The 16,841-nt window shown below is 39.9% G+C and overlaps 1 protein-coding gene across 4 annotated transcripts in view; it reads right to left on the bottom strand.

Annotated features, from left to right (window-relative positions):
* The window catches only part of ssh1a (slingshot protein phosphatase 1a), a 49,051-nt gene that overhangs the window by 21,827 nt on the left and 10,383 nt on the right, over positions 1 to 16,841 (bottom strand). The window contains exon 1 of one of the 4 annotated variants that reach the window (XM_073814725.1): positions 9,565 to 9,873. The exons of the other annotated variants lie outside the window; for them this stretch is intronic. Coding sequence (XP_073670826.1) covers positions 9,565 to 9,662 — 98 coding nt within the window. The 5' untranslated portion in view covers positions 9,663 to 9,873. Of the gene's footprint in view, positions 1 to 9,564; positions 9,874 to 16,841 lie in introns of those variants that run through there. 4 annotated transcript variants of the gene reach the window in all.

Below are 16,841 nucleotides of genomic sequence, written 5' to 3' on the forward strand. Positions count from 1 at the left end.
TTTATACAGATTTTTTTTGTGTCTATTTTGGAACGTCATCTTTAAATCATTGTGAGTTAGGCAGCCAAAACATTTTGTGGTCACATTTTTTTTTCACCCTGTACTGGCCGTGACCCCTGACTCAGCACTTTATTTTCCTGACTGGACTTCCAGTGTCTTAGCATCCAGACGAACGATGCAGCCCATCACATGACAAACAAGCAACAACAAAACTTGCTTTGTGCCCCAGCACCCCCTCCCCCATTTCTTTTCTCCTACTTCCTTCACCTTCCATTCTCTCATCCCCTCTTTAACTTTCTCACCCTCCCTCCGAAGTCCTCAAGGGTGTCAGCGGATCACAGAGCCTTTTGTTTCCATCCTTTTCTCTTTTGTTTTTCCCCTCCCTGCAGTTTTTTCCCTCTGTCCGCCCCTCTGAGCGATTTATGCGAAGGCTGAAGGCAGCTCAGCACTGTAACTTGATGGATTGAGTCACAAAAGTGAAACAGACAGCTGAAAATGACAATGCACAAACGGGACTTACTCATCGCAAAGGGTGCAATTATGAAAATTGTGAGGAGAAAATGCTATAAAACATCTTTGTGTTATAAATTCAGCCCTTAAAGGGACAGTTCATACAAAAATGAAAAATCTGTCATAATTTACTCTCACTCTAATGTTGTTTTAGACCTATAGACCAATTTGCAAGACGTAAACAACACTGGTCCAGACGCACTTCCTGTTTCAGTTGTTTAACACTACATAAATGTTGGGATAAAATGCGACCCACCGAACATATAGAACTAAATAAAAAAGTAAAACAGACATCTTTAAGATGTTTTTTATATGTGAAATAAAAAAACAGTTACAAACTGAAACAGGAAGTGTTTCTGGACCAGTGTTGTTTATGTCTTGCAAAATGGTCTATATGAATTTCTTTTTCTGATATACACAAAAGATGAAATTTTAATAAATGATGATAAGCACACAGCTGATGAAAACCATTGACTTCCAAAAAAAAAAAACATATTGAAGTATTGTGATAATGATGATGAAAATATTTTGATAAAATAAGGTAAGCGCAGAGTTGATGATTCCCATTGAATACTAACGGATTTGTTTATCCTACTATGAAAATCAATGGTTTCCACCAGCTGTGTATTACCATCATTTATCAAAATAACTTATTTTGTGTTCATTAGAAAAAAGAAATTCATATAGGTCTAAAACAACATTAGGATCAGTAAATTTTCATTTTTGGGTGACCTATCCCTTTAAATGGATGCGCAATACCAGATGTGACCTGAACGGGCCTCCAATGAAAGATTTAAATGTAACTTTAACACGAATGCAAAGTTTTTAAATATCACAAAAAAATGTTTTTAGCACAGGCCTGGCGTCCTCATGCAGTTTAACACCATTGAAACTTTAACTTGGGTACTTAGCGCATGCACAAAGCATTTCTCTAGCTCATTTGGTAGAGCATTGTGTTAACAATGCAAGGGTCATGTGTTTGATTCCCCGGAAACACACATACATAGCTAGAATGCATTGAATGCAAGGCACTTTGGATAAAATGTCTGCCTATTGGGTAATTGTATGTGTATGTGTGTATTAGCACATGTTAACGATTTGCAAAAGGTATTTTATGAAATATATATTTATAGAGTGTAGTAAAGACCAAAATTATCATAATTCCTACCGATTCAAGACTCACAGCCTGTAAGTTAACTCCTGTTAGCACTGCATTGTGCACAAATCTTTCAAACATGGTACGGAGCGTCACATTTCCAGCTGACATCAGAGGTATTCAGACCTATCACAACGTACAGATTAGATTTTTTAACCATAAACCACGCAAACACCTTGGGCCCTATCTTGCACCCAGCGCAATTGACTTTGTCAGTGACGCATGTATCATTCGTATTTTGCGCCGGCGCACAGCGGGGTTTTTCCCTCCACAGATGCACGTCAGCAAACTAGAGAATGAACTTGCGCTCCCTGGGCGGTTCAGCGCAAAAAGGAGGCGTGTTGCGGCGCAAACCATCTCTTATGCTATTTTGCAGTTTCAAAAAACAATTGCGCTACTAACCAAAAAAAACTAGTCTAAAGTCAGTGGCGCGTTGCGCGTGGTTCATTATGCTATTTTAAGGGCGCATGCTTGACCATAATGTATAGCGTGCACAACGCGCATACACTTTGCTTATCTAATCTACACAGATGCAACAGTTATTTTTGCAAATCATAAATTGTTACACTTAAAAATATTAATACACGAGATAAGGGGAATCATAGTGGTGAGCATTGTGGTGATAGTTTTTATTTATTCTCATGCAAATAACGATTAAAATATTTTCATAACTTTGTTGTGTGGCTGTATTACGTTTATTTTATGTAAATAATAATTAAAATGTTTTCATAAGAAACCTTAAAGGTGCCCTTCCTCTGGCGTTTTTATTGTTTTAGACTGTTGTCTGAGGTCTACTCATGACGTTTGCATGGTTTTTACATCCAAAAACATCAAAAGCAATAAGTAATAGGCTATTTTGTACCCTGATTTTGAGGCTGGTTAGAGAAGTGATCCGTTTTAATGGGCGGGCTGCATTGACGACTTGGAAGTAAACGCCCACTGCTATGATTGGATAACAGTTTTTCGTTCAAACTAACTTTCAATTTAATCTAATGTGTAATCAGTTTAATGTTAAGTGAGTGTCTTAAGACACAGTGTCTTTCTTACACACGCATATTTTATCATAAACCCTTTTGACACACACACGCCTGTCTTTTATCGTAAACCCACGCACAAAAACACACACACACAAACACAAACGTACACGTGTCTTTTATCGTAAACCCTTTCGTTATGCGTGTAGCAGCACACACACACACACAAACCCTTTTACATAAACCCTTCGACGCGTGTGTAACGAATGCACAAACACACACATGTGTTTTTTTTATCACATTTAATAACTCACACAAACACGAGTGTCTTTTATCATAAACCCTTTCAAAGAGTGTGCAGCATGAATTCGCGTCCCTCGGAAGAGAAAACACCGGCCGCCACAGTGACACATAGTACTAAAGTGTTTTACTCCCACAAACACGCGTGTCTTTTATCATAAACCCTTTCAAAGAGTGTGCAGCATGAATTCGCGTCCCTCGGAAGAGAAAACACCGGCCACCACAGTGACACATAGTACTAAAGTGTTTTACTCCCACAAACACGCGTGTCTTTTATCATAAACCCTTTCAAAGAGTGTGCAGCATGAATTCGCGTCCCTCGGAAGAGAAAACACCGGCCACCACAGTGACACATAGTACTAAAGTGTTTTACTCCCACAAACACGCGTGTCTTTTATCATAAACCCTTTCAAAGAGTGTGCAGCATGAATTCGCGTCCCTCGGAAGAGAAAACACCGGCCACCACAGTGACACATAGTACTAAAGTGTTTTACTCACACAAACACGCGTGTCTTTTATTATAAACCCTTTCAAAGAGTGTGCAGCATGAATTCGCGTCCCTCGGAAGAGAAAACACCGGCCACCACAGTGACACATAGTACTAAAGTGTTTTACTCACACAAACACGCGTGTCTTTTATTATAAACCCTTTCAAAGAGTGTGCAGCATGAATTCGCGTCCCTCGGAAGAGAAAACACCGGCCACCACAGTGACACATAGTACTAAAGTGTTTTACTCACACAAACACGCGTGTCTTTTATTATAAACCCTTTCAAAGAGTGTGCAGCATGAATTCGCGTCCCTCGGAAGAGAAAACACCGGCCGCCACAGTGACACATAGTAGGGATGGGCATTCGATTAAATTTTTTTAGTCGATTGTCGGGAGAATTAACGATCGACTATCGATTAATCATTAATATTTTTATAATAAAAAATAATTATTTGAATTTTTATCATTCAAAAATGTTGAATACAAAAATACAGCGTGTTTTCCTCCATGAGACCTTTATTACAAGATCAACTTGTGGCAGATAGTTAAACTACATTTTAGGCCTGTCGCGATAAACGATAAATCGATTAATCGCACGGTAAATAAAATGAGCTCGATCATTTTTTTAGGCCGCGATAATTCACATTTGCATGCTTGTTTGTTTTCCTTGTCTCTCTCTCTCTCTACCAAAGAGACTGGATGACCGCTCCGTGCAACGAGTGACAAGGAGTGAACCCTCGTCAGTCATTTGTCAGTCGCATGATCTGTGTGGGGAGGGGGGACTCCTGGCGTAGCCTATCACAGTAGGAGTACTGAGGAGGATGAGCGCCGCGTGAGAAGTGTAGCAGGAGAAAACACTAGTTAAGACGAGAGTTGGAGAAAAAGATGGATTTACTAGAGGCTGTTTACACTTGTCATTAACATGCGTTTTTATCGATCGGATTACAATGTTTTACGTCTTTTCTGACACAAGGTGAACAGTGCTATTTTAGCCTTTCATTGATAAACTAAAGCGGGTGATCTCCGCAGTTTCATTTTGCAAGCGTGTGAAAGTTGCGCGATCTTATTTCATCAATTGCGCTGAAAATTCAGAGAAAGCTCTAACATATAAACGTACAAAACACTGTGCAGCATGTATACTTGCTAAACAAGCAGCGGACTCCGACATAATATTAGTTTGCGTCCATATAAACTCATAATTACTCCCGCTGGCGTTCAAATGACAGCGGAGAGACTCGCCCACCGTCTCACGGACCGTCCCCTCACAGTATTCAGCACAGAAGCGGTCGAAAGTGGACAAAAGAGACGGATTTAAATACCAGGTGTAAATGTGATATGTCTCTCTCGTCCACTTGTGATCTGATCAAAAACACATCTTGATACCAAGTGTAAACAGCCAAGTTTCAAAACCAAACGCTACAGCTGCAGTGTGGGAGTACTTTGGATTTAAACCTAATGACCGAGGTGAACCACTAAACCTGAACGAACCACTAAACCTGAACGAGCCGTTATGTCGCATTTGTGGTAATAACGTAGCACTAAAAGTGGCAACACGACAAACATGCATATGCACCTAAAACGCAATCATCCTGTTATTTTGTTCATTTCTTGTGGATATTTAAAATGTCTTCCAGTTCCAGTATTACTTATTGTTTAGAAATAAAAGTTTATAGATCTTTGAAAAGGTGTATCTGCATTATTATAATGGTCCCGGAGCATCAATGTTATCGCCTATCGCGATAAATTCCGAGGCAATTTATCGCCTAGCAAAATTTGTTATCGTGACAGGCCTAGCACTCTAAAAAACAAACGGTGCTATATAGCACCAAAACAGTTGCTTTGGATCGTAACGATAGAAGAACCATTTTTAGTGCCATATAGCACCGGTGAAGAACCAGTGAAGCACCAGTGAAGCACCAGTGAAGCACCTGTGTAGAACCATATAGGGGCCATATAGCACCGGTGAAGAACCAGTGAAGCACCAGTGAAGCACCAGTGAAGCACCTGTGTAGAACCATATAGTGCTATGTAGAACCATATGTGGTGCTATATGGCCCCTATATGGTTCTACACTGGTGCTTCACTGGTGCTTCACTGGTTCTTCACTGGTTCTTCACCGGTGCTATATGGCACTAAAATGGTTCTTCTATCGTTACGATCCAAAGCAATTGTTTTGGTGCTATATAGCACCGTTTGTTTTTTTAGAGTGTAAACGGAACATATATGCGCTTGAATATGCGGTGCTCTAAAGCAGCGGAACCTGCAGCTGCGAGTCACATTCTTAAACAGAGACCTCATTTGTTCCAAAAATCATGACCTCTTCATGATTATTTTTTTGAAATCAAAACACGGAAGGTCACAGATAACGGAGTATGGTGTCAAATATTGCACCCTGGTGGTAAAATGTTGAATTGCTGCCACACAGTGAAATTCATTTAATTGCTTCAAGACACACGCTACGCTAGGCAACGCAACCTGCATTAGATAAAAAAAGTATTTGATTAATCAATAACAAATTAACGTCATCGACTAAATTCTTAACGATCAATTATCGATCGTCGATTAATCATGCCCATCCCTAACACATAGTACTAAAGTGTTTTACTCACACAAACACGCGTGTCTTTTATCATAAACCCTTTCAAAGAGTGTGCAGCATGAATTCGCGTCCCTCGGAAGAGAAAACACTGGCCACCACAGTGACACATAGTACTAAAGCGTTTTACTCACATAAGCTGCGCCACCATTACGTCCGGATCCAATATTGATAGAGGAGCATTGCTTTTTAATTGCAGTCTCTCTTCAAATCCAGCGTTCTTCTGAACATCCAAACATGTAGCAACTGTTATGATTCCCTCGTTTAATATGAATGAAGTCTCTCAACATAAACAATGGCCCGAATACGGAATACGGTACGGTTGACGTTTAGCCATCCTTGCAGTAACTTGTTATGAAAACTAACTCAACTACACGTAATATGTGGGCGCGGTCTCAAGTTGAAGAGCTCATGAATATTAATGACCTCGATCAGTTCCACGTCACACTGATAAGCTTTTTAAACTGACCTGATTTCTCCGCTTATTTCTTTTCAGTGGCTAGAGCTGACAGAGGAGGTGGAAGTTAATTTTCACATTCACGACACAACACAAACACATATGAACCTAACACATATCAAAAAATACAAGTAAAAACGGTTTTATGTGGAAGGGCCTCTTTAATGTATATGAACTTGATTTGTAAGTGTACTTTGGGGTTGGACCTTGCTTGCGTTTCTTGGGTCCGATTTCAAAGCCCCCAAACCCTTTCAGCGGTGAGGGTGGACGCAGCGATGTCCTCTGCTGGCGTCAAGTCCTGAGGCAGATCCACCTCCCGTTACACGGCGTGCCCGATTTATGCTGGCAAGCGTGGGATTCCCCCGTACAAGGACGTCGGTCTCCTCGGCTGTGAACCGCTCCTGGCGTGCGCCTGGTAAATCCGTCATAATAATAGCAACCCGCCATGGAACTTGCGCCCTTGCGTTTAAAGGGAATGTTGGCTAGCGTTCTGATTGGTTTATTTGACGTTACGCCCAAACCACACCTATGAATAATGAACCTACTTCAGACCAACCCCTTATTGATTTGCGCCTGGCGCAAGAGTTATTTCTCACGCCGGGAAAATAGCAACAGCGCCCAAGATCCGCCCACAAACTCACTTGCGCGTTGCGCTTCGCACTTGCGTTTCAGATCGTTAAAATAGAGCCCCTTGAATTATATACACAAAATAACATTGTTTTTAAGCAATGAAATAGGTGCACTTTAAACATCATCACGCATAAAGATCTCAAAAACAAATAATGTTTTTAAGTTTGAAAGAATTGTCAGAAACTTGGTGGTGATGACGTTGAATACGAGTGACCATGGTGTAGCTTCTTTTTTCTAGCAAACACATAAAAGTTGTGTTTATCAAGTTGTGTCATAAACTTTTGTTAAACACGAAGCTTATTGGTTAACCGAGTTGGCCTACAAAAATATGTCATCCCTGCAGCATTTTATTTTAGCCAAATTTATATTTTAAAAAAGGCATGCCATGATGCATTTTGATAAGCTCAGTAAAAACCGAAATATAAAACATTGTCTGAGGTGAGAGACACAAACAAACATATTTTATTTTACACTAAAAATTACTGATAAAATACTAAAAACACAATGAAGTCCTTAATAAGCCCTACATATAAGAATAAGAAGAATTTTACTAGGATAGTTCACCCCAAACTTCAAATCATTTACTCACCATCATGTTGTCCTATACCTGCAGGGCTCCAGACTGCCACCAAAATTTGGGAGTGTGCCACTGAATTTTACATCCAGTAAATTTGACCTTTTTTTGTGATGTGACACTGAATTTAAAACAGCACATTGTACTTTCTGCATTTATCATCAAAGTATTTATTAGTAATACAGTGAAAATTTGTAGAAATGTCATTATTTGATTAGCATGTTGATTTCGGGATGTGCCCCTAAATTTTTTGGTTGCGCCCCTAACATTTTCAGTTTCACTGTGCTCCTAGTGAAAAAAGTTAGTCTGGAGCCCTGACCTGTATGAGTTTTTTCTTCAGTTGAACACAAAAGAAGATATTTTGATAAACTATGTTGTTATAAACCACACACCAACAACAAAACAAATACTATGGAAGTAATGCTGCGTTCCAGGCAGGTTTTTGAGCCTGTGTGTGAATCACGACTTCAAAACCACGACTTACGACTTTCAACTGGGAGTACGCGTTCCAGGCAGCCTGTAACCCATGTTTTTCCAACCTTCTACACGTGAAAGTGCACTGCAACGGCAGTCAAACTCGTGACTTTACACCCGTGAACTCGTACTAGGTCCATGTACTCCCAGTTCAGAGTCGTACGTCGTGGTTTTGAAGTCGTGATTTACGGGTTACAGGTTGCCTAAAACGCGGCATAAATGTGCACCCTCAACTGCTTACAATTATTTATCAAAGTACATTTTTTGTGTTCAACCAACTAAAAGAAACTCATACAGTTACTTTTTTTTAAATAGGGTGAGTAAATGATGACAGAATTTTCATTTTTGGGTGAACTATCCTTTTAAGGGATCTCAACTCTCTCAAATACATAATCCAAAACTACAATACAGTATCACACACTGTTGTGTTTAATACACGACCAGCCTAATAACTCTATATGACTATCAACTTGAGTTATTCTGACCAACATACAGTAGACAATATTTGGGAAATGACCATCTGTATCTTATATAACACAGGCAGTCTGTGCCTCCAACAGAAACCAGGGCAAATACAACTCACATAATTAGACAACCACATGCCTTTCTTTCAGATATGCAAACATCTACCTCTCAGGTAACACACACAATCTCTATTACATAAGGGCAAATAAACTTTCAGGTTGTCCGACGTGGCCGAGACAGATTTGATGGGTCAAAGTGAATGTATAGACTATAACCAATATAAAGAACAAACAAACCAGTATACTACAGTTAAGTGGGGTCAAAAATGAATGCTTTTATTTATTATTTATTTTATTAACACAAGTGAAATACTAAAAATATAACATATAAAATGCACATGTTAAAAACGAATATTGTAGTAATTGATATGTCTTTCTTTTGCTTAAATAACAGCACGCATTTCAGCTGGCATGGATTTTACAAGTTTGCGCAAACTCATTTTTGATGTTCTTCCCACCTGACATGATATGAATTTCAAGCAAGTTCATCTGTCTTTTTGTATAAAATGGTTAACAGTTTATGTCATACATTTGCCTACTTACTTACATGATTAGTGACTTAGAAACCTGCAGAACCCTAAACATGCACAGTTTACATGATCAATTTTTTTTAAAAAAGCCTAACTTTCAGGATAATTGTTGAATCTCATATTTTAAGTGTGATCTCAGACTTTTGAACCCCAGTCCTGGATCGACACTCATCTGAAAGGGGCAATTTTTCATACCAAAGACAAACAAAGTATACAATTACACTGTCAGCATGAAAACTCCCTATACTAAACAGTCAGCTAAAAACAGTGTCAAACGTAACCATGCGCATTACGGCTAAAATTAACTTGCATCACAATAAATCAAAGCACTGCAATCTGATTCACTCACATGTGACAAATCTGGCTCTGTGTGACGAATGCATTATCCACAAAGTACGGCAGCATCTTCAGCACAACGTCCTGACAGGAGTCCACGACCAGATGCATCCTTGCCGGCTGCAGTGGTTCTTCCTCGGCTGGATCCGCAGCGGCAGGCAACGGTCAGATCTCCAGTCAATGACGAAAGACGGATAACAGCACGCATGTGAGAGAAGGAGCGTGTCTGCAGTCTGTATCTCGAGTGTGAGCAAGTTCCTGCTGTGCTTTCCTGTGGCTAAATCACCACACGCACTGAAGCACTCCCTCTCTCTCTCTCTCTCTCTCTCTCTCGCTCGCTCTCTCGTGTGCTTTGTCAGTAAATAGAGAGGAAGAAAAACCTGTTCCCTACTACTTGCAGTTCTAAGAATGGCTGAGTCTGTGTGTATCTGTGATCTCTCTGAAATAAGATCACTCCCAACAACTCCAACAGTGCCAAAAATCCGGCAGGCTACATAGATCCTGGTGTCTAACTGGAAAAGCTTTATGAGATGATAGAGGGACGCGGAGAGATTGGGGGAAAAACAAGTAGAAAACAAAGGAAAAGGAAGGATCTCTGTGTACTGGAGAGCATGTGCCCAGCAGTTAAATAAGGAGCTTGTTCTTGTTCCTAACGATGACAATAAGAAGCGTATTTGTTGTGTTCCCAGCTACGAGGGAAAAACTAAAAAAAGTTGATCTTCTTAGTGGGGGCTATTCAATGCCTGTCACTCACGCCCCATAATGATCTGTCCCAGAATCCTCACATGGGATAAGCATGGACAGCGTTGGCTCTGCACCTGCTACTTCAGTGAAGACTCTTGGAAATCAGATTAGGAAATGAGGTAGAGGATGAGTTCCCCCCTCCCTGTTTGTATGTGTGCTCCAAGTAGACTGCATTACAATAAGTGCAGGCTATCTCTCTGGTCAGGCCGAATGTCTCTGCTTGACTATCTGCCTGTCAATACTGCAGGCTGACTGGGAAGCGTAGTCTTTCTTCGCTCAGCAAGAAACAGAAATAGCCAGAGCAGGACATATACAATAACAGGGGGAAGATATTTAGGAAGGAAGGAAGGATCAAGATGGACGTCTAAAATTTGTCACTTTTTGAAACAACTCAGTCGCTGATTCGTCCACAAACAAACAAAATGCTGCTAGGTTTCAAAGGAATGTCCCGAGTTCAATATAGGGTTGAGCTCTATTGATAGCATCTGTGGCATGCTTTTGATTATTACAAAAAACTTTAAAAAAGTAAAGAGTGAAAAGGAGATGCACGCCCAATAGGAATCTATTAGGCGATGCATACCAGAATTAGGCCTGGGGCGGTAACCGAATTACCGCCATACCGCGGTCATGTGACCCATGCCGCGGGTCTGAGCTCCTTACCGTCATAACCGCAAAAAAAAAAAAAAAATACACTTGAAACATTGGCTTGCACTTGTGTGTATGTGTGGGGAAGTTATACACGCAGCTTGTTAACAACCGCAGCTTGTTAACTGAACATTAACCTGATATGATTTTTAATATTAATTTGTCATTCAGCCGCAACAGATCAACAACAGAATCAGGTTTCATACATGATTAAATTGTCACGCAACATAGAGCACGCGATCAGTCCGAGGATTGATATCCAAAGAGGTTAGATTGTCTCTTTTTCATCTAGCCTACCACAGTGGCCATTTCTAAAGCAGGACACATTTCAAAAAGTTTTGCTTTTGCGTCTTCTTTCTCCGTTTGTGGAAAAAAGACAGATGTTTATGGTAGGACAGACGCGGACTTCCCGGGCGCGCGCGAGACAGACGCGGACTGCCCGGGCGCGCGCGAGACAGACGCGGACTGCCCGGGCGCGCGCGAGACAGACGCGGACTGCCCGGGCGCGCGCAAGACAGAGACGGACCGCGTCATCTTGCGCACACACACGCGTCTCCGTGCAGCTTCAAAGGTATACTCAGGCACGGATACATATGCAGTACAAATGATTTCTCATACAAATGGTTACTTTACCAGACCGTCAGGGCAGCAATAATTTGCGTCATTTACATGCCATTCATAAATTAAGGAATAGAAAAGTGGCGAAATGTCTGTAGGCACGTTTAGACACGTGCAATGCGTTAACATTTTTTTTTAACTGATAATATTAATTGTTCATGTTGTTGAATGTTGAAATTGAAGAAATGTGGAAGGAAATAATATTCACTTTACATGTTCCTTAAGTAATTTGCACATGTTTTGTATTGAAGATAAATAAATCATGCATGTTATTTAACTGGTTGTCTTGCCAATAAACCGCAAAACCGCGGGAATTTGTTGATTACCGACCGCGGTAAGAAAAAATCCAAACCGCCCCAGCCCTAACCAGAATGTCCGAAAAGCTCAACTTCTCGCTTATATAGGACTTAAATAATTTTATAAAGCACATATCCACAAGTTTCCTGCATCCCATGAGCCCTTGCGTCAAAAGATGAGCGCGTCTTCCGAGGGCTCCAGACTAACTTTTTCCACTAGGAGCACAGTGGCCCCCAACTGAAAATTTTAGGGGCGCAACCAGAAAATTTAGGGGCACACACTGTAAATCAACAGAGAACCCCAGATAACACACATAATGAAATCTATATTTGAATGCACTGTAAGTTGCTTTGGATAAAAGTGTCTGCCAAATGCATTAATGCAAATGCAACACTGACTACTATTCAGTTTGTGTTTAAAGCGCCCATGGCATGAAAATCTGACTGTTTCCATGTTTAAGTGCTATGATTGGGTCCCCAGTGCTTCTATCAACCTAAAAAATGTAAAAAAGATCAACCCAGTAATTTAGTTTTGGTAAACCATTCTCTACAAGCGCATGAAAAAATAGGTTGTTGAAATTTGGCTCTCCTTATGATGTCATAAGGAGCTCTTACTATAATAATACCACCCCTTAATCTGCACTATCCAACCACAGCACTGCCATTTAGTGCAGAGAAAAAGAGAGAGAGAAAATAATTCACAGCACATTTGAGTTTCGATTGCAACAAACCACCATCATTGTGATCAGTGTTTGAATTTCATCAGCTCATTTGCATGTTAAAGGACACACCCAAAACGCCACATTTTTACATACACCTACAAATTGCCAATTTTAACATGCTATAATAAATTATCTATATGGTATTTTGAGCTAAAACTTCACATATGTGCTCTGGGGACACCAAAGATTTATTTGACATCTAAAAAAAGTCTTGTGACATGGCCCCTTTAAGTTGGAACTGCTAGTTCAATGTAAGTGAACATTTGTGGACAATTCCCAGTGGCAGGTAAGCACACCCTATCTCTGACCTGAATACAGCTCGTGCTATACACTGCTAACTGCAGGTGTGTGAGTTTATAATAGCCACACCGATATATTCTAGACTAGAGAACGATTAGCCTCACTTGCTCCAGCTTTGACGTGTTTAGTCACAGATGTCCCATGTGATTCGGCAGAACTATGGCAACACTATCAGGACGCCTTTAAGCAGATCAGGTGTGCATCGTAAGGTGCCTTGTCTGGATTACTACTCTACTTTGCTGAGACTGCGCTAATAAACACACTTGCCACAGTTGCTTTTCTGCACACATGGGCGCAAAAAGATTAAAGCTTCTTCTCTTGGAGCAGATGTAATGTAACATTGACATTTTATCTGCACAGGGCGCTCCAGAAAAAATAAGGGCTGAAAGAAAGGGGAGGACAAGGTAATAATCTTTTCCCAGGTGTCATTATGAAAATGATGGATTGCATATGACATCAGAATTCTCCAATCTATTGGCCATATGCCTGTATTTGCTCCGCCTCCCTATTAATCATATCAACTGGAGCATGAACTGGCATCAGTCCTCAAACAATTTGTTTCCATGTAATCCGTGTCATACTACAGAAAACACGCAAGTTTGTTTAAAAGTAAAGTAGGGTGATTGAAGTAAAATATCATACTATGGGACCGTGGTGAAGGAAACGGCTATTAAAATGTCATGTCATTGAATTGAATCTGCCATGTACAATAGGTTGACTGCTTGCTCAAGCAGGTAGGTCAAATCCTCCTGCAGTAGTTTCTGGCTGACAGACTTTATTAGGCAATTCATCTTCTATTCAGCATTATTTTAACTATCATGTTTTAGTAAAAAAAACCCTGATAACCACACTACATCACTAGTTAAGTGCCCCTGTGGTGAAATCAAGTTTTAATTGTTGTTTATATGCCTATGCTTTAAGACAACCATGCACAACTTCATCATTCAACACAATTGCACAGTATTGTTTTTGCATAAAATTTGAGTTTTCTGAAGTCAACTGCGGTTTCCTACATCACAAACATCAGTAGTTCAAATCATAGATATTTATGGATGTCAGATAGACTTGACGCTAAATCGATCACGGCAGTGCTTTAGCTCTACTTCTGTGATGCGAGCACGCCCGTTGCATGCATGTGCAATGTGAATGCTCAAGTACACTCTTAGAAAGGATTTACACATCTTTGTGCATTAAAGGATTAGTCCATTTTCTTAAAAGAAAAATCCAGATAATTTACTCACCACCATGTCATCCAAAATGTTGATGTCTTTCTTTGTTCAGTCCAGAAGAAATTATGTTTTTTGAGGAAAACATTGCAGGATTTTTCTAATTTTAATGGACTTTAATAGAGCCCAACATTTAATACTTAACTCAACACTTAAAAGTTTTTTTTCAACGGAGTTTCAAAGGACTCTAAACGATCCCAAACGAGACATAAGAGTCTTATCTTGCAAAACGATTGTCATTTTTGACAATAAAAATAACAAATATCCACTTTTAAACCATAACTTCTCGTCATGTAGATCCGGTCGTGATACGTCAGCGTGACCTCACGCAATACGTCATGACGTCAAGAGGTCACAGAGGACGAACGCGAAACATGTCTAAGATGTTTGTCTTTCCATGATCAGTCAAGAAGAAATTAAGTTTTTTGAGGAAATTCCATGATTTTTCTTCATATATATGGACTTTATTGGACCTCAACAGTTTACAGTTTTAATGCAGTTTCAATGCAGCTTTAAAGGCCTCCCAACGGAAGCATAAGGGTCTTATCTAGCCAAACGATTGTCGTTTTCGCCAAAAAATAACTATGTACTTTTAAACCAGAACTTTTCATTTTACGCTAGCCATATGACGCGCCAGCATGACCTTGTGTATAACGTAATCACACCGAAAGGTCACGCATGATGTATGCAAAACTATAGTTTACAAGTGTGGAGAAAGAGGACCGTTCCTACGTTGTTGTATGTCAACTGATACTAATTAATGTCTTTGTGGCAGTTTATTGTTTAAAATGGTCCGCAAATGTGCGTTTTATATATGTAACACGTGACCTCCCTACGTCACTACGCATTTACGTTAGGTCACGCTGGACCGGACCTAGACAAAAAGTTGTGGTTTAAAAGTGTATATTTAAAATTGGAGCACTATGTCATGCAGTAAAAGTCATGTTTTTCCCGAACTATGCAATATTTTAACTTCAGTGTTTTCCACACATCAGAGCCATTCACATACACAAACGCATACCAGCACTCGAACCTGATATGTAAGAGAAGAACAGCCAAACATAAACACAGATCGCTGTGCTTGGCTGCTCCTGCCACTATATCTGTTTGGTGAAATCACCAGCTGGCTCACTGCTGGGCCACATGTTTGATTTCACAGGGAAAGACTTCAGGACGGTTCAGCGTTCCTAAATACAAGATTAGGGTTACAGATAAATGTATAAGAGGAGTTCTGTCTAAGATAAGAGGAAAGCATGAAGGGTTGTATTTACATAGAGTTAAGACGCAGCTTTGATTTTTGAAGTGAAAATTCTTCATACGAGTAAACATACAGTATCAGTAAGTTCTTCTCGCTCAATTGGAAGAGCATTGTGTTATCAGAACAAAAGTCATGAGTTTGAATCCCAAGTTGAGGGATCACACATAAGCCCTTTTCACACAGAGATTATGGAAAAAGCACGGAAAATCTGTACGGGATTTGTCCGATTTTTGGTTCATCCACACTGCCAATGATTTTCTGGAATCTGTGTGTGAATGTACACACATACCGTAAAGATCGTGACGAATTTAAAGAATTTAAAGTCCTGCATTTGGTAGGCTTATTCCACAGCGTCTGAAGTTTACTAATTATCTGTGATTTCTCTTTCGAGAAACGGCGCATGCGCATTATAGGTTATGAAAGATCATAATGAGTGCGCTTTTCTGTCATGCTGGTGAATGATCTCAGCTTCAGAGCAGATAGTGACAAGCTCCCTGATCTCTGCTTCAGTCCAGTTTGCCGACATTTCTCATCGTGAAAGAGCTGAACCATAACTTCTTGTTGCGATGACACACACTTCCTTAATACGGCACGCCCCTTACGGCATTGTTTCTGCCTCTTATTTGCACGGAATGCTTTCCGTGAATGTAACGGCAATGTTACTAGGTCAACGTAGCGCTTTTCTAAGCGGATTTAAAAGAGGAACTATATTGTATGGCGTAATAGCACTTTTGGGAGTACTTCAACTTGCCTGAAAAATCCGCTCCCCTTCTCCCTCTCATAACTCCAAAAAGTGCTGTTCCGCCATACAATATAGTTCCTCTTTTAAATCCGCTTAGAAAAGCGCTACGTTTTATTTTGTACCACCAAACTTGCTCGTATAGCTACTCGTCTTAAATAGGAAAAACGTTGATGTGTTTGGTCACTTCTAACTTTATCTCTGAGTGGTACCATTGAATGAATGGGGCTAAGCTAAATGCTATCGAAGTGTAGCAGCGCGCTCCAGCGCTTACGTGCACGCACTAAGATGATAAAGGGATGTATCAACTCTTCTTAGTTAAGGTTATAACAAATTTTAATATTGAAAATGAGTAGACTATTCCTTTAAGTCCTCAAGGAACTAACATTTAAAAAAAAAATGTTGGGTTAAGGGACATAATTGTGACACTCAAGATGGCTACCAGGTAAGCAGTTCTTATTTTTTCTCTCCAGATAAAAGTTTACATTTTTTTTGTCATAGTACCTAGACAACTTTTTAGTTCTCATTACCGAAACATTAGTTTATAAATGCAAATATTTAATGTAATATCATGTTGCGGTAATGATAATTTTTGATAATGAAAATCAAAAAAATTTAAATAACCTACTTAAGTCTGTGTCATAATGTTAATCAAACCCAAGACATAGAGAAAATCAATTCTGTAGCTCTAAAAAAATTATATTTATACAATAAAGACAGTGTTATCTGACTTCTTGCATTC

The sequence above is a fragment of the Paramisgurnus dabryanus genome, chromosome 5 (assembly GCF_030506205.2).
Source record: "Paramisgurnus dabryanus chromosome 5, PD_genome_1.1, whole genome shotgun sequence".
Taxonomy (NCBI): Eukaryota; Metazoa; Chordata; class Actinopteri; order Cypriniformes; family Cobitidae; genus Paramisgurnus; species Paramisgurnus dabryanus.